The sequence below is a fragment of the Siniperca chuatsi genome, linkage group LG1, assembly GCF_020085105.1.
Source record: "Siniperca chuatsi isolate FFG_IHB_CAS linkage group LG1, ASM2008510v1, whole genome shotgun sequence".
Lineage (NCBI taxonomy): Eukaryota > Metazoa > Chordata > Actinopteri > Centrarchiformes > Sinipercidae > Siniperca > Siniperca chuatsi.
In genome coordinates this window covers 8,286,626-8,313,404 of record NC_058042.1, presented here as the reverse complement: position 1 = coordinate 8,313,404, position 26,779 = coordinate 8,286,626, and the positions used below count along the sequence as shown (strand labels likewise).

The following is a 26,779-nucleotide window of genomic DNA, read 5'->3' as shown; positions in this document are numbered from 1 at the left end:
GGCCAGACTTGGCCCATAAATGGGTGAGAGTATTAAAATAGCAATTTTTAAAGAGTTATGATGAAGTTATTGTCAGCGGAACGACCATATAAACCAGCTCTACACTGCAGATGACTCAGCCAAACATTAACTTCAATGTGCATTTTGAGTTTGGGAAATAAAAGAGTCATAATAGACAGAGCATAGCTTGTCCTCCACCCAGTATATAGTGTGTGTGAAATTTTCTAAGCTATTTTATGGACTAAATGTTAAAATATATTGAAATTGACACCTTGTACCTGATACATATGCTGCAACTTTACCCTTTCTCTCTTAAGTCTTCTTAATACTCCAGACTCTCATTCTAGATTTTTGATCCATCTGTCTTATAGATTATGTGTATTTGCATGATTTACTACATTAAAAGTCTTAAATGCCATAAGTGATAAATGTAGGGTTGTCCTCTGCTTATACCTCTCCTCAAAAATTGGTTGTGTGCCAATGGCATTTATAGTCTCCAGTGTGTGGAGGTTTGATTTTCTCATGCTGTTTCCTTTCCTTAAACAAGTGTACCACATGCATCAAAGTCACCCCTGCCACAGTATTCCTCTTATGAATGCTGATATGCTCAATGGAGACTGCATCAGTGTCCTTGAATACAGAAGCGTTGTTTTATCTGTTGTAGGCAGAGAAAGAGTCCCCAGTCAAAACAGTGTTCATCCTTTCTTGCTGTATTTTGCTCCCATCCCTGTTCCAGACCCATTTGGTCAGCAGCTCTCAGTTGGTTTTTATTTATTGCAGTTACGGGTAAGGCTGTGATGTGGGTAGTACTGCTGGAAGTTATTAAGTAACCATAATTGTGCAAAGAAAAACATTTAAGAGTCCAGGTGGATATCACTCTTTATCAGAATCCCCGTTGGTCGACACCTTAGCAACTATTATTCTTCCTGGGGTCAACACTCGCGTTCATACCGAAAGGCATTTTAATTTTCCCCAATACACCCAATGTTAATGTCTTTTGGACTGGCAGAAAATCAGAACCACCTGGAAGAAACCCACGCAAACACAGGGAGAACATGCAAAGTCCATACTGAAAGTGTCAGGCAACTTTCCTGAGTGCTTTGAGCTCTGATTCATTTCACTTGGACCAGTGGGTCGACGCAGTGGGGGTGCCTACGTAGATGGCTCTGGCAAAAAATAATTGAACCTGGCTCAACTTTTGCCCCAACACAATACAACTTCCTTCGGCAATGCTCAATGTATTAGCCCATTAAATATGGAAATGTGCGCATTCCTAGTAGATTACTTTGTAATTTGAACACTCTACTGTTTACCATTCAATCGATAAGTTGGAGGATAAAGATTGTCGTGTGATAACTTTCCAGAGTCGTAAAGTCCTGCTTCATGGTATTATTAATCTTTGTGCAGTGTTGGCATCTGATAAACCTTGAAACTCTTAGATATATCACTCAAACTGGCATTCCAGATTGCATTGTGTTGGTTTGGCTAGATGGAATACACCCACTTAACCAATGAGCTACTGCAGCACCATGTCGTTGGTGAGTCTAAAGTGATCACTGTGCATGTGCAGTGTTTCTACAGTGTTCAATAAAAATCCAAGACAAAACTGTGAAATCATTTTGAAATGTAAATAAATCAAGTAGACTGGCTTGCATTTAGCTGGGTTACTGTTTTTGTTTCAAAGTACTTCACTGGTGCACAGATGGGCTGAGGACTTGATGGCTTGGCATGTTAAGAATGGATATTATTTCCCTCCAACATGATATGCAGGGCAAGCTTCCTGAATTAGTGTTCCATGTAGTTGTTTTGCTGAGATGACTTTTCACCTCCCACCCAGAGAATGTACAATTACCTAAGTATGCACTGTTTATCCTATGATAGTTTAATAGTCCTGAGTGTATTTCTACCCCTACGCCATACTATTTCCAAATATCCCAAAAGGACTTTAGGGTGTTTGTGTAGCAGCAAGAGGAGAGGCTGTGTGAGTGGATCAATAAAGGTGAAGTTAATATGGAAATGAGCTCCTCTTTGTAGTGGAGGCTGGGGAGTTGTTTAGTCCTTGGCGATGAGCTGAGCTCGCACATTCAATTATGTTTTGTAAGTGGGGCCCCTCTGTCCATCTGGAAAACTAAATTATATTTAATCATATCCATTAGGTTTATGTATCCCTTGAAGAGTGAGACATTTTGCTGTTAAATCCATTGGCTTAAGTCGTATGTCACACTTACTATGGTATGTTTTATTCTTAATAATACAGCTGAGGATGTTACTCTAAAGGTCCTGGCAATTTGGTTATTGCTGAATAATGGGACTTTTAATATACCTAAAAAAAAATACGATGCAAGAATTCACAGGCTTCGTTTCTGTGCTGCATGACCTTCAGACTATACTTCCCCTTCATTATGATCTGGGGTTTTGTCCTGATCTAGTTAAGATGAATGTCAGACCTGTTACCTCAATGTTTCCACTTGGTTTTTACAGACCATATTCATATACTGTACATTGTATTAGATGTTAGCTGCAGGGCTGGATTGTTCTTAGGAAGTCAAGAGTAAGCACAGAAAAAACATCAGTGAGCTGTCAACTGAGATTTTTGAAGCATTTTTAATATATAATGTGAGTTTAATTATTTATTCTGATCTCATCTCAAATCTAGTGTTAGGTATGAATTATTAAGCCCCAGAGAGGCAAAGTGTTGGGAATAAATGTACTAGGAAAACCTTAAAATAAAAGCCAAATATAGCATTAAAACACCTTTTTGCCTGGTGTCCTGTGGTTAACTACTATTGAAAATAAGGCGTAGACACAGTTTTGTTAACTCATTCTTAATTACATCTCGAAAATTATAACTACATATATAGATATTTGAAAAAACACTACACAAGTTACACTATCTTAAAAGGCATTTATCTTTAACTAACAATACATCATTCTAACCCCCTGGCTCTCAAGACTGTCAGTTTGACAGTAAGTCCTTAGGAGAAATAAAGATGGAGGTATCATCTGTGTGTATGGATAGCAGCTGCAGACAGGGGGAGGGGGGGAACTACAATGACTGTTTATTTTTATCAGGGCATTAGCAGATTAGGCACTCAAACTAACAAGGTCATCAAACTCTCATGGCTGAGAGCAGCAGACCTCTGCTAAGCGGCTGGCAGAGAGAGGGGAGATTTGGTGTGTTATAGTGGGTTTCACTTTACTCCTGCTCCCTCGACATCACCACAGCCTGACTTATTAGTGCTTTTAATGATCTGAAGGGCACAGAGATATAATTTGTTTAGAGACTCCCTACCAGCGACTGCAGTGTGATGGCTTACTGTATTGTGCTGACACACCGCCACATGTCCTTTTGATTAAGCAAGTGTCTTAGGAACATTTGAGGGCTCAATCTCCTTTTGTTGTTATGCCAAAGTGCATTTACTGAGTAGTTTCAAACAGCTTTTTGATTGATTTGATACTTGCTAAAGTAGATTTATTTCCAAGTCGGCCTGTTTTGGCATGTTTTTCACTTTCACAGAAGAGGCTCCTCACGTAACTCCCTGGATTACACTCAAGTCAGCTCCAGACTATAATTATCAAAACAAGTCATTGACGTGCTGGTGTGGATCAGAAAATAAACTGTGGTATAACTTACCCTGCTATGCTCTTCTAGTGGCCTGCCGTTTCAATATTTTAACCTCTCACCAGTAAGAGCATTGAAATGTCACGTGGTGCAAGCTACAGCATTCATTGCCCCAAGATGTATTAAAGTGTAAAAGTCTATAGGGTTCTGAGGCTGTAGTGCAGGAACTACTGGCACTCAGTAATAGTGCACATCACCGTCCATTAAGATAGATATGGTTCAATAGGAGCTCTGTGAGACAGCCAGCAGTAGAGGTCGATCAGAGTAGCAAGCCCTAGTTAAAGTAGCAGCATGAGGGACAGTGCAGAGAGTGCAGCTCAAGCACTATCTGCAGAACAGAGCGCAGTGTACTCCTCCACATGTACAGACACATATTTCTACTCCTACAGCCATGGCCTTAACCTCTGCACCTTTATCATCTGCTTCGTTATCTGAACAGCTGAAACGTCTGCTGCATTTTTTCTGACAAGCCTAGAATGGATTTTGGAAGCTAATCAAGGGATTCCCAGTAATCTATTAACTGTAATGTAGGTATATTTAGCATTTTATTAGTGTTTAATTATTTACAGTTCGCCATATTGCCAAATTCAAGTTAATATATCATCCACTACTGTAATATTGATGTTGCGCAAATTCACACAATCTGGCACCACACTGAAAGTGACAAGTCTATGTTGTGCTAAGTATAATAGTCATTGTTTTCTGTTTGTTTGTGTAAGTCCAAGTAACACAAAACAATAGAAAGTTATTTGGCATAATTCTGATTTTTTTTTTGTGTGTGTGTGTTCATTGATGTGTGATTTAGGATTGTCTTTCTAATGTTTGGAGGAGGCACCACCCACAGAAGAGCCGCAACACAAGGGAAACAGAGAACATCTATAAATAGTTTGAGGTTTAGGGGCTCTAGGGAAATCTCACAGCCTGAATAACAACTTGTTTTCCTTGTATAATATGTGGGACTAGTAAAATGAAATGTCTTTTGTTGCTTAGCAGATAAGAATTCTGGATAGTATGTCTAGGATCGTTTGTTTTTGCTCGACTGCTTTAGGCTTTTGAATTCAAGAAGGTAGGTACCTGAAACTGGAGGTCACAGCTGTCAACATTATGGTGAACTCTAAACATTAAGCGCACTACACAGGGAGCCGGATTTCTTTCCAGCCTGATCTCAAAGCCTTGGCCAAAGCATCAGACTTGTAAGTCGTCAAAGAGTGAATCATTGGTTTTTGGGTGGGAATCTTAGGTAGCTGAGCTGTTGATGACAGCCTCTCAGTTTGTTGTCAGGTTTCCCTTTGCTGTGAGATAAGATTTATGACTATGGAGAGGGCTGGCGAGAGAGAAATCCTCGTAGGCTCAGGTTAGTTTATCTGGATTTCTGCTCACAGCACAGCCTCTCACTCTATCGGACACAAGTGGGTGACCTTGGCAAGAATGTGGCTTATTGTTGTAATAGATATTGTTGTTGTCAACTGACCTGTGGTCAGAGTGGGAGGATGAGAAATGGGAAAGAGGGTAAGGGGGAGAGAATCACCAATAGAACCTAGCAGAATCAGCATCTATATAGGATTATGTTCAAATCTGTCCCAATGTTAAAATGAATTGCCAGTAATCAATGTCGCACTGCAGTTAACTTTAGTTGCAATATCATGTGTCACTGAGAACATCCAGCCACTACCCTCTAACAGTGAAACCACAGACTAGAGCTGCAACGATTAGGCTATTAATCGATTAGTTGATCAACAGAAAATGAACCAGCAACTATTTTCATAATCAAACAATTGTTTTTGTCATTTTTTAAAAACAGAAATGACAAAAAATTGCTAGTTCCAGCTTCCCAAAATGTGGGGATTGGATGCTTTTCTTTCTCTCTTATGATAGTAAACTGAATATCTTTGGGTTTGGACTGTTGGTCACACAAAACAAGCCATTTGAAGACGTCACCTTGGGCTGTGAGGAATTACAACGGGCATTTTATACTATTTTCTGACATTTTCCAGGCAAAACAATGAAGTGATTAATCCAAAATATAATTGGCAAATTAATCAATAACAAAAATTGTTAGTTGCAGCCCTACTTGCCAGTATTCAATGTTGTACTACAATAAACTTAAGTTGCGTTATTATATGTGTGTGTATGTGTGTACATTATGTGTTGCTAAGAACATCCAACCACTAACTGTGGAACCGCAGACCATTTTAAAAAAACAATCAAGCAAAAAGAATAGTTTTGTTCCTGTTAATAGAGTACAGATACAGTATGTGCAGGCAGTTCTTCATGTAGGCATTCAACATGTTTTATCAACAGTAAACAAAGAGATGTTCAGGTTGCCCTGCTTCTATGAGGAGAGCTTTTAGTTCTCATGATACGCAACAGCAGCTCACCCCATTGCACTTCTAACCCAACCCCCACCCTGTCATCTAACAAACAATAGCAGGCGTAGGCTCAAGGCAGCCGTCTGAACCAGGGAGAGGAAAGGAAGGAATTAGGTTGACAAGGTCAAGCTGAACCAAGACAAGAGAGAAGTGTACCAAACCACCTGCTGAGTGTAAGCTAATCAACCAACCAGATCTCAGAGCTAAGCAGGTACAAACAATGTCAACTTTTCTAAGTAAGAAACTAAGGTAATGTTTCCAATTCTCATCTGTTTTGAGAATTGCCATGTAGCACAGAGAAAAGATTCCTTCAAGGGATCATTTAGTTTTGTCTTCCCATCTGCTTGTTAGCCTAACTCGGTGTCCAGAGCGTAGTGTGAGGTTAATTAATTGAAATTTTGTTCAGTCATTCACGATCCCCAGAGAATGTGTCCTAATGTCTTTGGTGATCCCCTGACTTTTCCTCTAGCGCCACCATGAGGTTGACATTTGTGGTTTTGAGTCAGACGCCTTGAAAACTGCTGAATGAATTGCTGTGAAATTTGGTACAGACATTCATGTTCCTCTCAGGATGAATTGTAATAACTTTGTGACCCCTTAACTTTTCCTTTAGCGCCATCATTAGGTTGCAATCTTAACTTGTCTAATACTTTGGTTTATAACCAAATGGCTGCAAAAATAATGACGTTACCGTCAGTCTCAGCTGTACTTTGTGTAAGTGCTAATTAGCAAATGTTAGCATGCCAACACGCTAAACTAGGATGGTAAACATGGTAAACATCTTTTCAACTAAACATCAGTATTTTAGTGTTTTTTAATTGTGAGGATGTTAGCATGTGGACATTAGCATTTAGCGCTGCTAGCGTGGCTGTAGACTCTGAGTCCTGTTTGAATATGTGAAGGTGGCATGCTCCAGCTAAAAGGGGTGTTAAGAAGCTCTTTAATACTTGAGACTGTTTCAGTTTGATAGTAGTAGTAAAAGGAGAGGAGTTTTTCCGCGGTATGACTTTGCTTTACCGGCAAATTAGGCCACTGCTTCATAAGTGAGCAAATCGGTAAGCTCCACTTATTTTGGCTCAGCCCTCTACCCTGCGGTCCCTTGTGCCTTCTGTCTTTTTATATCACTTTTACTTCCCATCATGTTGCTGGTAGCAAGTCTCTTGACTAATGTATGTTGTCCTTTCGTCAGTGAGGGCATATATCTCCACAGGTAAAGCCTCTCTTGCTCTCTGAAGAAGTTTCTCTTTGACAAAGCTTTGTGTACTTTTTGCCTTCAGTATAATCAAAGGCCTTGGTAAAATAGTAGCTCTGGGTGTGAATGAATGTGTCAAGAAGATATTAAATTTAATTACTAATGAAATGTACAGCAAATGTGAAAGCATTACTTGTGTTTCTAACAGTTCAGCTGTAATTCACAGCTGTTGCTAAGTGCAGTGAGATGAAAGTTAACTCTGTGCTGCATGTGAAGCCGTTGTTTTTACAGACGTTTTTCATGTTTATGTCTTCATCTTTGACTGTTCAGTTTCCGAACTTGGAGGTTGTGTTGCATCATAAAAACAAGTAGTAATGTTAAGTGTCAAAATGTGGCATTAATCAGTATTTCCTGGAGACATTTAAGAAATGACATGTTCTGTAAATGTTTTTAGGCTTTTAAGGTAAAATACAAATGTGTTTTACATTAATTCAAACTTCTCCCCCAGTCTGTTATATGAAAAATGTGTCATTTATATGCATGGCATAGGCCTGTATTGTTAAAGAGTCAAATGGCAAACGGCTTCTTTGTTAGACAGTAACTGTTTACGGTGAGATCCTCGCTTACTCATTATGGCTCCAAAGAGATTGTAGGTCGTGGGTGACCGACTTCATCACAGCTTAGTTTCCTCTCTGTATTATTTATGTGTGGTTATGCTTTCCTGAAAGCACAATTAGCAGCTAAAACTGAGAATAGTTGCCTAGAAACTGAGTGCCTTTTGCCAGCTGGTGGTCTACAATAGATGTCAGGTGTTCCTGTTTGTGTTTTCTCTGTTTCTGTGATTACTCTGAGCTTCAAAGAGAATGAGCGTGGTTTTAGTGAAGGAATTAGGCCAGTTTTTGAAAACAGTTGGGTAGGTTTTCACGACTTGAAAATTATACTGCATTGCAATTGTTAGAATTGAAATGCTGCTGTTCTTAAATTAATTACATAGTACAGATTACATGTCCCCACATTGTTTGTATGACAGGCAAATCAAAAGGGGCTTTGGTTCCTTTTTCTAATGTCTCTTAACTGGGTGTCAGTGGTGCTGAAAGAGGCACCGACCTTAGCCAGCAAGAAGTGTAATCTCCACTGGCCTTCGACCTCACTAACTCACCAAAGATGTTCACAGGGTTTGCCCCTGGTGTCAAAAAGAATTACATAATTGAAGCTGGAACACTGAACTTAGCCAACTAATGGCACTTGGATTCCTTTTTACTTAATAATGGCCCCTTGTGTCAGGAAGAATTACATTTTCTCTTTTCAAGACAGATGTTTTCTTTCTTTTGATGTTGAAAGGCTGAAAAATCTATACCGTTCAATGGTTAAACAATAAACAGGGGCCAATTGAGATCACTTCTTTTCAAACAAGCATTGGGAAACTCTACATATATCTAATTATTATTGTTATTATTATTATGTTGAGTGTTGACTTCACGCTACATTGTTACCTAGTTGGTGAGATGCAATGCTGGAAAGTAAATAAATAACGTCAGGAGCCTGTTTTTTCACCGGATACGTTGTCCCCTGAACATTTATAGCGGAAGCGCTGTTTATCTATTGACTCGACAGCAGCAAACATAATATTTGTGACTGTTACATTAACAGTGAAATATTGCTACAGACAAAAAAACCCATTTCTGATTGGAATTCAATTTATTGGAATAATGGTTCAGAATCAGAACAAAGCAGTGAAGTACATTTAGTACTGTACTTTAGTACAATTTAGAGGTACTTGTACTTTACTTGAGTATTTCCATGGCATTTTCTGCTACTTCAGCAATTGACGGATACAGACAGTGCTGATATTTATTTAGCTATTTATTTTATTTTTATTTATTCTTTGTTTTCTCAGTGTTCATGTATAGAATTGATTGACAATGTATATTTAACATAAATTAAATTAGAGACTTTAACTTAAATATTGTTTAATAAAGTTATTTGTTTAAGAAAGCAGCCTTTTGAGTACCTTTGCGTAGGCATCAGTGCACAATCCACACAAAAAAGGTCTATTTTCATTCCAGCTCAAAAATTCACTCTATGGGCCGCCATATTGCTAGTCAGTGAATGTTTCTCCTCTAAAATCGGTATCGGTCTCAAAAATCCCATATCGGTCGGGCTCTAGTTCGCCCATATCTTTTAGTCGCAAATGTGAGAGAAATGTTCACACTGTCTAGCCCTGTAAGGGTACTAAAAGTAGGGTGTAACGTTACATATGTAGATTTGTTGTTCATTATATACATTTTGCAGTCTTGTTGGTTTAATCTTAATCAACCCCCTACAAAGTTGTTTACCTGGCATTATTTTTCTCTGATATTGAATACTGTAGCTACTCTTTTGTATAGTACATGCTCTTCAATAAAATAAAAATGTACCCATAAAGCACTATTTTAATATTAAGAGAGTAAGGTGTTTTAGAATCAGTTTTCCCACACCAATTTCATACAAAAAGAGAGACCAAGATGATAAACCACCCACACAAGCGGTCAATCCAAACGACCCAGTGTGCGTTAACTGACCTGACTTCAGGACCCTACTTCCAACTGGGGTTAAATACAGGTCTTGACTTTGGTATGAAAGGGTAAATGCAGAATCCTATCAGGCATGGGTATCTCTCCTAATGTTATGGCTGTTTGAACAGCATTGTAACCGCCTGCCAACCTGGTGTTTAAAAAAAGATCAAGATAAAGAAAGAAAGCATGAGTAGGCACACAAAATCAGCATGCGAGAAAGAGAAACTGCGCACGGTGCATATTTTATTGTTGGTACCTCCTAATGCAGAAAAATCACCAGAAGAAAATGCAATTCTATGGTTTAGCAGTGATGTGTATTGAACTACTGTTGCAGACATGATTCTCTGTGACCTGTAACAGCAGTCTTTTATGAAAGAGTAAATAACAAGAACCATCACCAGAACATGCCTTTATTTTCCTGTGTCAAACATGAGGTTTCTGTATGAAAGTGATGGAGACAGGCGGTGCATTGTTAAGAATTAATGTTGGCTTTCTTCCCATAACCATTTTAGAAACAACAATATCTGTATTACACATCACAAGGTCACATGATTTTGAATCCAGAGAATAGATATTTTAACTGGTTAACCATGACCGGTCCAACGGCTTACTATGGGTTTATTAATGTCTAATGAACCGCAAAAACAACAGTCAGGCTTTGGCCTCCCTTAGATTTCCTTTGTCATTGTTTTTCACTATTCAGTATTTGTGATGCATGATTAACTTGCATTTAATAGCTTGTTTTCAGACGTCATGGAGAATACAGTGAACAAAACAAATCATCCATGATCATTGTTTGTGACATTAATGGTCATTTCTTTATTTTTCCACATAAGTGCAAGAATTAAACTCAAGTTTAATAGTTAGTACAGTAATAACTGTTGAAACATTTCATAGGTTCCCAGAGTCAAGTTAAAGCATATGTATTGCTCACTTAAGTGTGGTGTACAATGAAAGATTGGAAGCATAACTTGTTCAACTATCTTCTAGCTCCACACGGCCCACACGAGTACAGCCAAGACAGGTGTCTCAGTATGACACTGCAGTGTAATCCTTTGGTAATCCTTGCCCAAGCCCAGTGCTCAGTTTCTTAATCCCAACTCTAATAAACAAGTTAAAGCTGAAGTTAATGTGTCCAGTAAAAAAGTGCTGCATGCGTCTGTCTGCGACGGGCGAGTTATTGTGTGGAAATCTAGGCACAGTTCCCCCTCTGTCAGCGCTGTGAGGTATGCTCAACACCAGTCCAAGATTCATAGGATTTTTGTCAGTCAGTTAAACATTATTCTTGCTGGTGTGGCTTTCTCGTGGAGTTGGCATGGGGTTTCAGTTAAGAGAAGGTTTGCGTGACACTCAGGCATTATGGTTTAGGGGGAGATTTCAAAATCCGTTTGTAAAGTCTTGCAAGGAGGGAAGAAATCATGGAATTCGGCCGAGCATTGGGTAGAGCCTTGTGTAATCTGACAAGTTGTGTAGTTCAGTGGTTTTTCAAAACCCTGGACACGACGTCAGGCATTTCACTGTGTGGGTTTACATTCTGCAGCCCCAGAGTGAAAGTCCTTTTGTTCACTTGATCCATTGATAGAACTTGGAAATAGAGCACCACTGTTCATGCACATTGTAAACTGATCCCATTTCCGTTGTGATTCTATTCTAATTAGTTAGTACCTTTACATAGTGAATGGTTCTTTTATTGTGTAGTGACATTATTATTTGTGACAGTTGAAACAAAACAAAGCTTTTTAGCTTGCTTGGTAACAGGATTTAAGTGGGGGAAAAATGAGGTCAAAGCTCATCCAAGCAAGGTTATACTCAATCTGAAAATGTAGGGCTGTCAAATTCATCAAGACAATTTGATTCACATAAGTGATTAACCCTGGGAATATAGGATGGAATTCTTCTGGGAATCACCAACTTTCAATGCTTCTGATACTCAGGCTATACTTGTGTCTAGGCTAGAGCTATTCTAATAACTATTCTGATAGGCGATTTAATCATTTCAGTCATTTTTTTAAAACAAAAATGTCAGTCTCTGGTTGCAGCTTCCCCAATGTGAGCACTTGATGTGAGCACTGGTTTTCTAATCTGGAGGTTGTCGGCTTAACAGGTTTCAGCAAAAGACAAGTAGGCAAACAGATTCTCTCAGTAGCTCAACAAAGTCAACAACCCTCAACACTGCCACGCATGGTCATTTAATACACCTTGGTCTCTGTGTTTATTTATAAGCATGCCCACTACCAGCTAGCCAAAACAAAGTGGGAAATTGATAATGCAACTCAAATAATACAATCAAATAAAACCTAACCACTTCCAGGCCATTATTATGTCACCTTGGTCACAAACATATCCAAAATGTCAATTCCCGAAATGTCGTCACAAACAGTTTGAGGAGTTGAGTCAATTTATAGAAGGCTCTGCATGAACCTTTCACCGTTTGCTGTCACTCTAAAGGAGAGTTCGTTGTGTGGTCTTGTCTGCTGCTCTCTGTGTCTCCATAAAGCCCAGGAACAGTGTGTGGTGACAGCTCGGGTGATTACCTGTCCTGTCTCATTCACTCAGCCAGCCTGCAGCTTGGCCACATCATGCATCAGAAACTGACACACAGTGATTACGATGTCGTTAGACCTCACTCTCTGTCGCTCTCTTCACACATTAATTTGCTATTTCTCTGAGCACCAAGAGAAATGGGCTATCCATGCTTATTTCTGTAAACCATGAAATATGAAGCCTCTGTGATGACAAGTCTTGAGCTAATATTAAATTTCATCAGGGACTAATGTTTGGTTTTTGTGATTGATCTGAAATGTCTCAGACAGCATACTTCATGATGGTATTGCTCTTGAATCATTTTTTTTTATAAATCATGATCAATCACAGCATTTTTTATGAATCTCAAATAATAAAATTAATTAAAATAACATGGAATCACATATTCTAAAAGCACATCTTACATTGAGTATAATAGTATAAGAAAGAAAGTATTACAATTATTAAAATGCTAATCTTTTCTTATCCATCTTCCACAGTTGTTTTTTATTTGGTAGGCTATTATAGCAAGCCTTTGCTAGATTTGCATAGTATGTACTGCAAAGTGTGACTTGCAAGATTGTAATCATTAACCCCAAAACATTGGATGAATGAAAAAAGAAAAAAGGTGGAAAAAATAAACTTATTTCCAATATACTCTCTCCCCTCAATACATGTCAGCTCTACTGGCTGATATAAAGACAAAAATATTTAAAAGCAAGCATTTACAGTCATGCTAGTGGCGCCGCAAAGTTGTAGTATACCACAGTATAGTTTGAGCTAGATGCTAATGCTAGCATGGCATCGTGCTCACCAAGACATTGCTAAGATGCTGATGTTTACCATGTTCACCATCTTAGTTTAGCGTAATAGCATGCTAACATTAGCTAAATAGCACTAAATACAGCTGTATACAAAGTACAGCTGAGGCTAACAGGAATGCCAGGCATCTGGTCAAAAACCAAAGTATTGGACAATTTGAAAGTAGGGTTCATCATCTGGGAACCATGAATGTAAATTTTGTGTTAGCCCATCATAGTATATGCTGAGAGATTTCTCAGGATAAGTAAAACAGTTGACCTGCTGGTGGTGCTACGAGGAAAAGTCAGGAGATCAGGAAAGTCATTCTGGAGACCATGAAGTTAAGTTGTACTAGTTGAGATATTTCAGTCTGGACCAAAGGGGCAGACCTACCAACCGACCGACAGACCAACATTTCCATCCCTAGATGGATCAAAATTAAGCAGTAACTTCGATATATGCAGTGATAAGTAGCTTTAGTTCTCCACATCATACTGAGTTTGGAACAGTAAGTAGATTAGAATAATTATTTAAAGGGTGTTGAGGCTTATAAACCTCTGTGTCAATTGTTATTTTGTCTTCGAAGTCTAATTGGATCCAGCATTGGCAGCATATTCCCGAGCAATGAGTGGTTTATGCCCAATTAATAAATGTGTGGTGTTGGCTGCAGCATGGCATTCCTACTGCAGTTCATTGCTAATGATTTGGAGCACTTTAATGTTGACTGCTTTGAATGAAGAGCACTAAGCCTGGTGTCACTGTGGCTCTTAAATCACCATCAGTCTTCCTCTCTCTGTCTCTCTTCTGCCTACATGCTTTTCTACCTCCAGTTCTCTCGCGCTTCCCCTCAGTTGCTCTCATCATCTCCCTCCCTTCCTGTTCTTTTCATTTTCGTTTTCCATGTAGGGCCCACTGTCTCTTCATTGCTGTCACAGTGTGTCAGAACAGGTGGAATCAATTACTGACCCTCAGCAGCCTGCTCCCATACCACAACTAGCGCTTTAATTGAGGGAATTAATGAGCGATCAGCCTGTGAGATGATTTGGTGTCATGGATCTCGCTCGGCTGTGTGTGAGGGAGGAAAGCTGGGGGAGGGTTTGTTTGACCGATCCTGCATAACTAATTCTGTCCCTCCACAGAGGCAGTCAAAGCAGTTCATATGTCCCTCCTTGCCTGCTAATCACCTCTAAGGTTGAGGAAAGACACAGTAGTATATTACAACTAAGTGCTGCATTGCTCTTTTACTGATTAAGATTGCTTTCAAGGGCCACTGGCATACCAGGATGACTTCCATACGCTCAGCACTTTGTAAACTTCCCCTAATTGTGGCATCCGTTGGCTGTATCTTAACATCTGCTCTGTATGTGTTTATACAGTGGTTCTGAAGTGTCTCACATGTTTCTCTCTCTCAACCCCCACTTCTTTCTTCACAGATGGAATCTCCTGTCTCCACGCCAGCCCCTCCCCCCCTCCACCTCCTGGCCACAGTAGGCAACAGTGAGATTGCCTCACCATGTGAGCAGATAATGGTGCGCACACGCTCGGTGGCGGTGAACACATCCGATGTGGCCCTGGCTACCGAACCTGAGTGCTTGGGGCCCTGCGAGCCTGGTACCAGTGTCAATCTCGAAGGCATCGTGTGGCAGGAAACTGAAGACGGTAAGTGTTTTAACATCCTGTTTAATAGGGGTGGGGAATCTCACGAAGCTATTTGACTCTAGCTTGTGCACAAGGCACAGTTCTGGCTTTTTCATTCCATAACCATTACGTTACACACAACGTTATTAACGGTGTATAAGAATCGATTTTTGTAAAGATTAATAGTCGTAGAGAATATGAGTCCTGGATTTTGGTGTAAAAGAAAATAATCTACAAACACATGGGATAGTGCTTTAAGTTGCGCAGCCAGTGTGGTTAATTAATACAGTAAGTTATTGGTTTGTCAAGGCTTTAGTGAAGCCGTTGTTGTTTAAAAAAATTATCATCTTGCTGTCATTACCATACATATTTTGCCTACTAAAATGTAATTGGATATGCCCTGACTGCCTCAGGAGCTGGTGCTGGTACTAACGTGTGCTTTAACAGCACACATGCTGCATAATATTGCCAACAAGAATAGTAGTTGGCAGGCAGTTCTTAGGAGGCCTTGATATGTTTTTTGCTCAGGAGTACGCAGACAGGAGTTTGTTGTGCGGAAATATCTGCTCTCAACAACAACAACATGCCTCATAACAAAAAACACTTTTTGGGAATAGAGTTGGCTCCTCTCCTGCGGTGCAGTCCGAGTGAAATCTTAGACTCTCTCAGTTTTCCTCCCTTTGATCGAAACCGCATTCAGCTTATTTAATTTTAAGATGTATCGCTAGCACTATCAGGTTCTGCTAGGTCTGAAAAACGGCCCTCTTTTTCGGTTGTGCATGTGAAATAATGCAAACACCTAATCTTCAAAGCAGCTCGCGCTCAGTTGCTCTGCGGGCATGCTGAGTACAAATCGCCCACACATCCACAGTGCTGCTTGTTGGTTCACTTGGAGGAACCAAACAGAAAAAGGTCCCTGCCTCATCAACATTCCCAAAGCACAGTCCCTGCTATTCAGTGGCTTTTTCCCCTCCTCGCTCCCTTTTTTTTTTTTTTTTTTTTTTTGATTTTTGCTCCAGCCCTCGGCTGTGTCTGATTCAGCCCTGTTCTCCTCTCTATTGCGACTCTTTTCTGTTACCAAGCATCCAGCCAGTCACCCCTTGACTCTGTTTCCAAGCAAACTGGGAGAGAGCGAGTGCAAGGCAGGGGGTTGGGGCAGGGGGGGAGGGATAGACAAGGCTACTTCTGTTAGTGACACAAACATGGCTCAGAGCCAACACCAGTACTATGTTTGTGCTCCCTCATTCTCTGCCTCCCACAGAGTGATTGACCCTCCCCCTCACCCTGCCCCCTTCCCTTTCCCCGTCTAAGTCTGTCCTTTGCCTGCACTCACTCTCTCAAAGCTGCTATTTTGGCAGAAAAGGTAGTGGTTTGGCCTGATGGGGCTGTGTTTTCTTCTGATTCTACTCTATCTGGCTTAGTGGGAGGGGGCTGGTGGGAGCTTTTGAGTGGTTTTAAAAGTGGTATGTGTTGAGGGGAGGGGGGCACTATGCAGGTGTCTCATACAGGTTGTTATGGCCATCAGAGCTGTGAGGCCTGGAGGGTTTCCTGAAACCAACCCACTTTGCTGTCTTTGAAGCCTCTTTTTTTAAAGTCTCAGACGAAATCTCTACCAGGTAGACAGTCTGGGTAGAAAACCATGTGATAAAGGATGAAGAGATGTATTTGATAACTGCAACTATGAAGTGGCCCTCAGTTGTCTCACACCACAGCTTGTTTATTGCTGTGTGCGTTAAGAGAAATCTGTTGTAGCTGAAATGTGTGCTGTTCCTGAATACTTACTATATATGTAATTGTCAGTTTTAGCTGCCATAAACAGCCATCTGTGTGTTCGCTGCTCTTAAAATTTAAGATTGAATCTGTACAGAGTTTCTAAGGAGGCATTTCTCAGTAGCCTCCATTGTATTGCATTTTGCACACTACATTAAACAACACAAAGATGTGTATTCCGTCTCCATCATTTTAATGGTACGAGCCCCCAACAACCCACTGGCTAGTTTTAAAATGAAAAAGACCCAGATGCTGCTTACTTCAAACTGCACTGACATTCTGCTGCGTTTCCCCTAAGAGACCTATGAAAGCAGACTTCTTTCATTGTGGGGCAACTGAGCAAATGAGAACCAAATGAAGAAATCAAGCAAATGCAGGCAGATTACCAGGAAAAAGCAACAAACAGAGGCCCCAAAGACATAACAGAGGCATCCTGATTAACAGTGAAGTTGAACAGTCCCCACTTCTCTGTATGACAAGTCACATACAGAGCTGTTTAGGCATGCACTGTGTGTGTGCGCATTTCATTTAGCATGCCAACCAACAGCTGCTTCATCACCTCCGCCTTTCGGCCTTGTGGGAGTAAATGAACAACAGGCTCTCAGTAATTGTCTGAGCCTCACCCGACTCACTGAGTGCCAGAGAAAGAAACAGATGAGGAGGAAGCAAGTGACACCTAGCAAAATACGATCACAGACGCTGCACCCTTGGTCAGAGCTAACAGGAATCTTGCCTGATGAGCCTGAATAAATTTTTCATCTTGTGTAATTTGAGCACATATGTAGCAGCCCATTCAGCTGAATCTAAATAATGGCAAGATTTAAATAGCAGCCTGAATGGATTACTGAATGAACAAAATAACCCATAAAACAAAACAAAAAACACAGTTTGATGCAATTAGTCCTGTGTAGGAGAAAAAAATTGATTATATGAGATGAGGGAAAGTGAGTCTGTGTCATTCAGTCAGTCTGGGGGCGAGTGAAGCATAGACAGTAGGAGGGGGGGGGGCAGAGCCGTGGTATTTTAAGGCCCGGCACTGACACAAATCCCCTCAGCGCAGACGAGGCAGTGGCAGCTCCCAGGGTCGTGTCGGCAGAGCGATGGGCCAACCCCTCCCAGGCTTAGCATGCTGATACCTCCAAATGTCATCTCTGAAATGCTGGAGAAGTTTATTGCTCCTGAATCGCAGCCCAGAACGCCTTGGCTCTCTGCTCCAGGGTAGAGGGAACACAGAGGGGCCACCTTTAGCCAAACACTGCAGCTCCATGCCTCTCACACACACACACACACACACACACACGGCCCTCCAGTTCGCAGCAGGCTATTCCCCCGAGCAGGTCCACAGCTTCTTAAGCTCCCTAATAGATAAATAATACAGGCTGTTTGTGATAAAATGTTTGTCTGATGGATTATTTATGCAACACGTGTTACATCATTGTAGCATTGCAAGCACTGGCTTTAGCACAGGAGTTTAAAAGTGGTTTGGCATCTGAATAGAAGAGAGGTCAGTCTGAAACGAATATTCCTGTATAAACATTTGAGAGGTGTCTTTTCTGTCTTTCTTTTCTTTTCTTTTTTTGCTCTATTTCTCCAACCCTGTCAGTGAGTTGAGAAGGGGAATATTGTATGAAAAGAGCACTTGGCTCTGTAGCTCACTTGCCAGCTATGCTTTCTTGCTCTTTTGAAGACCACCTGTCAGTGGCCTCATTGAAATGTTTTTACAAAGTCTAGCAGCGGCTGCTCTCTGTGAACTCGCTATAGAAACTGTCCTTGAAGTAAGAGTAAGCATTCTCAGGAGACCTGTAGCCCTCGACCAGGCCAATGAGCAAGAAGAAGATGGAGTGAGAAATAAATCACAGATCAACTGTTGGAGGACAGTAGAGGACGTATTGAAAAGAAAAGGAACAAAAGTGATATGCCTTTTTATTTCTCTAGCCCGCACTCTGTAGAATTTCATTTGCCAGTTCCTTTGCCATGTTTACTTTCCAACCTACCAAGCCAGTCTTTACCCTCACGAGTGTTCACTATGCAAGAGTGGAAGTAGCCAATTTCCAGGGGGGGAAAAAATTAACACTCCCATGTGAAGAATTCACCAGTGTTCCTAAATCTTTAGTTGAAATAATACTCTGCAAGGAAATTAAGATATAGATGACTCACCATTCGTTTAGGGAGGAGGCTTGTCTTGTTAGTCACAAATTTAGTCCCGGGGCAGCGTTACCAAGATGGCACCTGAGTGAACCCAAATCTCTTGACTTGGTTCCTATTCATATTGGCCGAAAACTGCATTTTTTTTTCAAGCACTTAAATGGTCTTGAAGTGTAAATCATATGCCTGGAGGAACTGTAGGCTTTGCCAGTGGTTGTCATAAGATATCATGTTTGCTATACACACGTCAACGAGAGCTCGAGTAATGCGCCTTTGGCAGACCTGTCTCTTAATCTCACCACCATCTCCTTTAAGGAAAAACACCAGAGGGTTTGTTTTAACAGATAGAGATTGTAGATTTACCCAGATGACATTTATGGAAACTGCTCCTTGCCTCACTACATATTATTAACAGTAATAAATGCATGTAAGGTTGGTAGAGATGTCAAATATTTCTTTTTTGGCCATTACATTTGTTACACATGTTTTGTGATCTACTCCCACTGTTGGAGTAAACATGTACTGATTTTTTTTTTTTTTTTTGTGGAGGGAGAAACTGCTGCATGCGGCTGATAATGCTGCGACGATGTGGAAAGCATACTAATGCTCCCTTCCTTTGCCTCTCAGTGGTATGAGAGAATTGACCTTCTCACAGACTGTTATTCTTGTCAGCGAGAGTGACTTCGCACTTTTACCTCTCATGAACCGGAATGCAGCCTGAATTTTTCAGATAGGGCTCACTTGAATGCTCTAAAATTCACAATAAAATCATCAACCATACCCTTTTTCATTTGCTGGTCGTTGGTAAACCTTTACTTTATTACTAAGATGTTGAATGTTTTATGGTATGTTTATCAGTGGTTTATTTCTTGGCTTTTTCTTTGTAATACAATTTACAAATTTGTTTTGAAAAGTGTAGTAAGGCTGCAACTAACAAAATATTTTTTATTACCTACAAATTTGCCAATTATTTTTTAGATTAATTGATTAATCATTTATCAGAAAATGGTAAAGAAAAAGAAAACTGCAATCACAATTTCCCATTTCTGCCCTCATTGTGCGTGTACTCCCAATAAAAGTTGGACACAAGGAGTTGGCTTTTGAAGTCTTTACTGGACGCAATTGTGAAACTGTGAAAACAACAAATTAACAAATTCATGATAGGGATTAAAAAGCAGAAAAAGATGAGATACAGAACTGTATGTCTAGTAAGAACATACATAGATAGTTCACAACAGAAAAAAAGAGTAAAATAACCAACAGTTACTTAGAATGTGGAATTACAACATATTAGCCACAAACAGCTAGTATAATGGCTAGCTTGTTTGGCAATAAACTGATCCTAGAAAAACTAAACTAACAAATACCAATCAACAATCACAAAAAAGCTATAACAGTAGACTACCTGCAGAAAATGCTCCAACAAGGAAATTTGGGGAGTAGATAAAGGATCTCTGTAAGTATTTGCTTAGTCACGGATCTGACAAAATGGTGGACGTAACAATGTTAACAATTGCTATGGAACTCTGCCAGTAGCTGTTGCTATAGCAACAGAATGTTCAACTGAAACCAACTGCTGGTGTCAGATTACCCAAAGTGACGTCTGTTAAATTGTTTGTTTTTTGTCCAACCAACAGTCCAAAACCCAAAGATATTCAGTTTACTATCATAAGAGACAAAACAGCAAATCCTAACATTTGAGAAGGTGGAACTGAAAAATGACTCAAACGATTATTAAATCAGAATAGTTGCCGATTAACCTTATGTCGATCAACTAACCGGTTAATCAACCAGTCGTTTCAGCTTTACAATGTATCTTTTACTATTACTTGCAAATTAACATAACACTTAAAATACTACAAGTACTACATTCCACTATATAACCAGCATCTCCAGTGCTGTAAGTGACTCATCCAATTCGTCATAAATTCCTGTCTGCCCAGGATTTAAGATAAGGTCAGTCTCAGGACTTTGTATTCTGACACTGACATAACCGGACAAGCTCGGCTTCATTTTATGCACCACGAGTGCAGAAACACTCTTAAAATGGGCTGTTGGAAACATGCTCAGACACTTGAATGCTCAAACGCTTCATTTATCAACGTTACAGTTATTGCTCATGGCAGCACCCGGCTATCTTTTATCTTTTCCCCGTGATGAATACTGACACTATTTTTCTCATTGTTCTCACTTTCTTGTCTACATGCAACCTTGATGAGTGGTGCTTTTAGTGGAGAGAAAATGGAGATGAGAAAAGAGCTATTTGCATGCAGGATACAAAGAGTTGTAAAATCTGTCAATAATTACTGTAGTATCTGACTGTGTACAAAAGGTGATAATTGCAGGTACTGGTAATTGTTCACATAAGTATTATTTTCTTTTAATCAAGACTTGCCTTGTTTTAATCAATCTCTTAAACACATTTAACAACAAATGGATTTGATATTTGCGAGAACAGTCATAAAATGTCACACCCGATCATAACACAGAAGTGCTCTCCCATATTCAGAGATAACAAAGGCATTTTGACAAGGTCAGTCATTGAAAATGCCATTAACCCCACTGGATTCCTGTTGAGCTGAAGCAGAGCAGAGGTCAGCCAGTGAACCCATGGCCCTCACCAGCAGCAGAGGACCCAATATTTTGGCCCCACTGCACCCCAATGAAATGTGTTAAGGATGGAGGAGGGGAGTTTTAGGGCCAGAGGGGGCAGTCACCCATGCAGCAGACAACCTTCTCCTGACTTAATTTGTCCCCTCACATTACCCTCTTGTTCAAGTAATCCTATACAAGTACACGGTGGAGTTTGGTGCATAAAGGAGGGCTGCCATTTGTTGTTCGACAGCATTGAAAGGAAATGAGTGGTAAAATTACAGGCCAATTCCTCTCAGTAATGTGGGCTTCACTCAGCTGTCATGAGTGACCCTAATAAGGCAGACACAAGGGGTGGCTTTTTGGGGGGGCTGGGTTTGCTCCAAATCACACAAATGAGTCGGTTTCTTCTCCAGAACCAAATCCAGTCAGTGAAGCGAGAGATCATGGCTCACACAAACACTGATATGTAACTCCCCGTGTGTAAACAAATGATCATGCATGGAAAGTCAGTTTCTTGTGCAATTTGCTTTCTGCCACAGGGAAATTTGTTTGGGTTATTTTGTCAAGGGCTTTCCATGTTTAGACAGACTTGGCGTTGACATCTATGTCCCGACAGCTTGAAAATTATTCCTAGGATGAAAGTGTACAGATAAATTCAAATGGCTTTCAGCATTGAAACGTGATCTTAATCTTTTTGCATACCCTTGAGCATTTTTTTACGCTATTGCCAATAAATTCTAGGAATTTAGACCCCCCCTGTCAAGAGACTTTATTAAGTAGTCCAGTCAAAACAATGTGTTGTAAATTATGTCAAAAGTAGTAGTAATTGCATAGAAACATTTGTGAAGCAAGTTCTCATTAACCTAGAGCTGTTATTAATAATTATTAGAAAGGGTTCCCGGCTCCTTGTATGAAAGCCTACCATCATTTTTAACCACCACCCCCTGCTTTTTTTCCCAAGCAGCCCAATGGATGTGGATTGTTTAAGTCAATCAGTATCAACACAGTAATGATTAATAAGTTGCTTAATAAAGAGGTACAGTTTTGATAAGAAAATATATCTACTTTTGTGTGCAGTAGTGTGCAACCGACTGTTGTGCTTCACTTTACTCAGAAAGAATCAGTATCTCCGCAAAATAATCAGTACGATTTAAGCAAAGAATCAAGTAGCAATGACAGTATTGCAACAATGATGTAAAATGATTTTCAAATATCTGTAATTATTTCTACTAGTTTAGAGTAATCCAGGCTGTGTTTACCTCAGACCTTTCAGAGTTAAACTATGTGGCTTGGAAATTTAATTTCAGAGATCTGATCTGAACTTCTTGGGTGTCAGCAGTGAAAACCCTTTTTACTTATGCACGAGATGGTAACTTGGTCTGTCACTTTCAGTTTCTGTGCAGTATATACACACTGAAAGCCTTTAACAGCATACATTTTACTTGCCTTTTTCAAACAAATTAATTAAACATGAAGTGCTGCAACATTCTAAGTTAGTAATCATGTCTTGTTTTTTTAGCACCATTCCCATTTGAGTTAAGATGCATCCAAATTTCTTTGAATGTCCTTGAGATGTCCCACATAACGTCCAAGGAACTGCTTTATTAGCATTCACAGAAAGTATGGCAGAGTCAGAGATCTGAGGTGACCCAGAAGCCAAGGACCACTCTGACTTCAACATGGGAGGGTGGCCACAAGGACGCCCTCTTAGTCTCCAAACAAGCATGTCAAAAACTCTGCGCTTGGAGCAAAGAAACTGATGGAGTGAAAATTGAGCTATTTGCTTATAATGTTAAGTTTTACTGGGTTTTCTGTAGCATTTGTTAGTGATTGTGGATATGTATGTCCATTAGCAGTAGTTAAACATATTTTTCCTACGCCTGCATGACATTTCATATGCTTGCCCTATCCATGTGTTAGTAAATTCCCAATATGTTTTATCTAAATATAGTAATTACATTTTATAAGGTGCTTAATGATTGAGGGGATTACTCGCCTTTTTCCACTGATAGTATATTATTTTTGTCCAGTCCATCAATGATGTATTTAGAGTGTAAATACTCTGTAAATACTAATAAGATTGATTCATCACCTGTCGTCCACTTTTGCATTTATGAGGCAAAGTGTTTTCAACCCTACGCTGTGGGCTGCTTTTCACTGGCAGATACCTGAGAGTTGTAGTTGAGGGAAATGCAGGGAAATTCAGATTGTGGCAAAGATACAGGACAGTGATCCGCATCACTCAAAACAAAAACACTATGGAATTTCTTCTGAACAAGATTGGGGAAAGTCCTTGAAAACTGAGCTAAAGGTCAGACCCGAGTCATGTTAAAAAAAACAACTTTTGGAATAAAATGCAGTGTTTGCATTACAATACAATGCATTTTTAATGTGTACTTCATTTTGTAATGTACACTTCTACACACAATCTGTGTGAAATACATTAGCTTACACATACTCAAGTATGAAAATTAGGATCATTTTAAAGGAATTTTGGGAAATATGTTTATTGCTTTCTTTCCAGGAGGAAAAACCACTAAATACGAAGCTACTCCCAGCAGCCGATTATCTTAGCATAAAGACTGAAAGTGGGGGTGATAAATAGCCGGGCTCTGTCCAAAGGTTTAAAAAAAAAAATATATATATATATATATTAGAGTGGTATAAATATTCTCCTCTAACTGTTGGCAAAAAAGCAAATAAGCATATTCCTCAAAAGGCTCAATTATTTCTTTATAAGACAATTTTGATTAGTATGGGCAACAGTAACACTAAAATTCCATCCATGCTCATCCATTGTCACAACTACTGAAGTGAGGAGACAGTCTAACATGAAGACTGAATGCTAATTTAAAATGATTAAAGACTTCTAACAACTCATGGTATAATTTCTAAACCCCTTCGCTAGAGAAAGCAGGGAAGACTATATCCTGCTCATCATGAAAGACTAGTCATTCATTTGCCCCTCCTTGATTTACATCCTGCCACAACCAGCTGCCAGAGCCATTTTGTGTTGGAGTGTTTGGAGAGCTTAGGGAGGGCGGGCTGTTGAAGGTCTGTGTTCTTTTAATGTGACAGAAATCTGAACTCGAGAACCTCTCCACTAACCTGATCACACACAAACGACATTTGCAGTTGGATCTAGCCTTGACCAAGCACTCATGTTTTCAGCCCATAGGGTAAAAGAAGAGACTTGTGGCCAAGTGTCAGCAGGTTCCTGTAAACATATATAAATGCCTTATACACTCGCTGCTTTATGCCAGAGGCAGCAAGAGAAAAAGGTCTGAACTGTGACTTGTGTGTGGGAGGGAAAATGATTGTAAACCGGGGATGGTTATACCATTGAAGTGAGGGTGAAGGAGAGAGGGAAAATGGGGTGAGCGAGAGAGGTCTCCTAAGCTAATAAAATGCTCGGAGGGACGGAAGCTGCCAGCCAGCATTCCTGTGCCATTAGATAAGTTAGCTCACTGCAGCCTCCAGTTTCTCTGCAGTGCTGAAGTGGCAAGCTGAGGTCACCACCGGGGAGTGTGGGGGATGGTGGGGGCAATAAATTCAGAATGTTTTTGTGCACGGTCGTTGCTCCTAATCCTCTGAAGCTGTTTGGTTGATGATTTACTTTTGAATTTGCAGGCAATAGCTGCAAATTATCATTCATCTGCCTCTACCATGCTGTCTATTTAAAATGTCCTTCAACAACAGCCCCTCCATGCTGTTTTGTTTTTTTGCATTAACATGAATTGTGTTTACTGCAGTTAAATGTCCAAAGGGCAGGGTATTTAGCTTAGTAATTTTGTACAAATATGCATACTTGATTGTGACATTTTGCTGACGTGCAAGCTGCTACCAGCTAACAGTATTTGTTTTTTAAGGAGAAACATACATTGAGAGTCGTGTGATCTTCTGGAACTAATTTTAGATTTTAAATGCGAGGTCAGGTATCACACTCAGCACAGGTCGGATTGTGTAGCTCACACCGAGTGCTACCAAATTCACACTAGCCAAATGGCAACACAGAAGCTTCTAAGTGTGACAGATTGCAGCAATACCAGTGAAGTCAAGGAGCTTCTCTTGCACACTCAGTTACAGTCTGTCAAACTGAACACTTCACGTTGAATTGGTTTAACCCAGGAGTTTGTTGCTTGTTTTTTTAGAAGCTGTAGTAGTAGATCTATATTCTCCCCAAGGTAGTAAATTTCTGGGCTGAGATAGAGGACTGCAAAAAAATATTTGCCTCCAAATAATTCTCCTTCAGGGAAATCTCCTGCACTGTGAAATGGCTTATTTAAATGGAAAGGGTGTTGAGAGAGTATTCCCTGGTAACCTCAGTGTGATCATTCTTAGTGAGACCTTCTGCCAGTATCTTATACAAGTTCTACTATACTGACTGCAGTTGAGTCTGTTCGAAGTCATTTAGAAGATATAAGTCAGTCTTGCCCCTACGGCTTTACTGTGCGAAGAAGATTAAAAAAGGATCCTTGACTTGGATAATTGTCTTGCATATGACACCCTTTAGCAAAAATCAACGCATTGATGCATCAGCCATGATGCACTTTTTGCTCACACGGTACACGGTATATATGAATCTCACTGTAAAACATTATCTGTTGTGTTTGTATATTTTTTTTCTGTGTAATTTGCATTATTGCCTTAGTTAACACAAAATAAATGACCTCTTTGGTTTCTTGTCTCACAGGCATGCTGGTCGTCAATGTTACTTGGAGAAACAAGACATATGTGGGCACCCTGTTGGACTGTACACGGCATGACTGGGCTCCCCCCAGGTAAGGAGCATTGCCCTGTTCGTTTTTTATTTCAACTGGAGAAAGCAGGGGGACATAGTGATATTTTTAAAATATGCATCATCTAATCTGCACTTGTTCTGTTAATGGTACATCACTTGTTTGGTCATGTTAAAACTAAAGCTACATTCACTGACTTTGCATAGTATCTGCACTTTACAAAGAATTTGTCACACATAGTAGTTGTAAATGTCAAGGTAGAAAAGAATTCATGATTGCCATGAATCATTGATGCATTCTCTCTATCCAAGCTGCACTTGGTCTCTTGACCTTTTCATATTCTGTGTGATATGAATCTGCTGTAGTAGCGTCAGCTCAAGGATATATGGCCTAATGCACCAACTTGCCTGTGTGCAGCTGTACCTTCGAAGTCCATGTTAGTCTTTATCTCGAGTGGGGAAACAGGATTCATTGGCAAACGGCTGGTGTCCTAGGAGGTAGTAGTGGAAATAGAAAGCTACGCTAACAAGCCAGATTGCAGAATACAATTATTGGGCTAATAGCTTTTCCTCAACACTGTATAACATCCTCTATCACAAAGGCTGCAATTTCTTAGATCAGTGTTATGTGGGTGGTAGCTTAAAGGTTTGTAATTTCAGGTTATTTGCCTTTGTTATGCAAAATATACAGGTTGTGTAAAATACATTTCCAAGCACTTGCTTTGATTCAGAACACCTGCACAGTATCTAAATGTAAATATAAATCTATATTTGAAATGCATGGTTAAGTGCAATAGGAAAAAATCAAGATTAAAGCAGTGCTAATGGAAA

The 26,779-nt window shown here is 40.0% G+C and overlaps 1 protein-coding gene across 4 annotated transcripts in view; it reads left to right on the top strand.

Moving 5' to 3' along the window:
- Positions 1–26,779, top strand: part of LOC122881252 (zinc finger protein 609-like) — an 85,067-nt gene that overhangs the window by 46,702 nt on the left and 11,586 nt on the right. For all 4 annotated transcript variants that reach the window (XM_044207205.1, XM_044207215.1, XM_044207196.1 and 1 more), the window contains exons 3-4: positions 14,496–14,721; positions 25,904–25,991. In XM_044207205.1, coding sequence (XP_044063140.1) covers positions 14,496–14,721; positions 25,904–25,991 — 314 coding nt within the window. The remainder of the gene's footprint in view (positions 1–14,495; positions 14,722–25,903; positions 25,992–26,779) is intronic.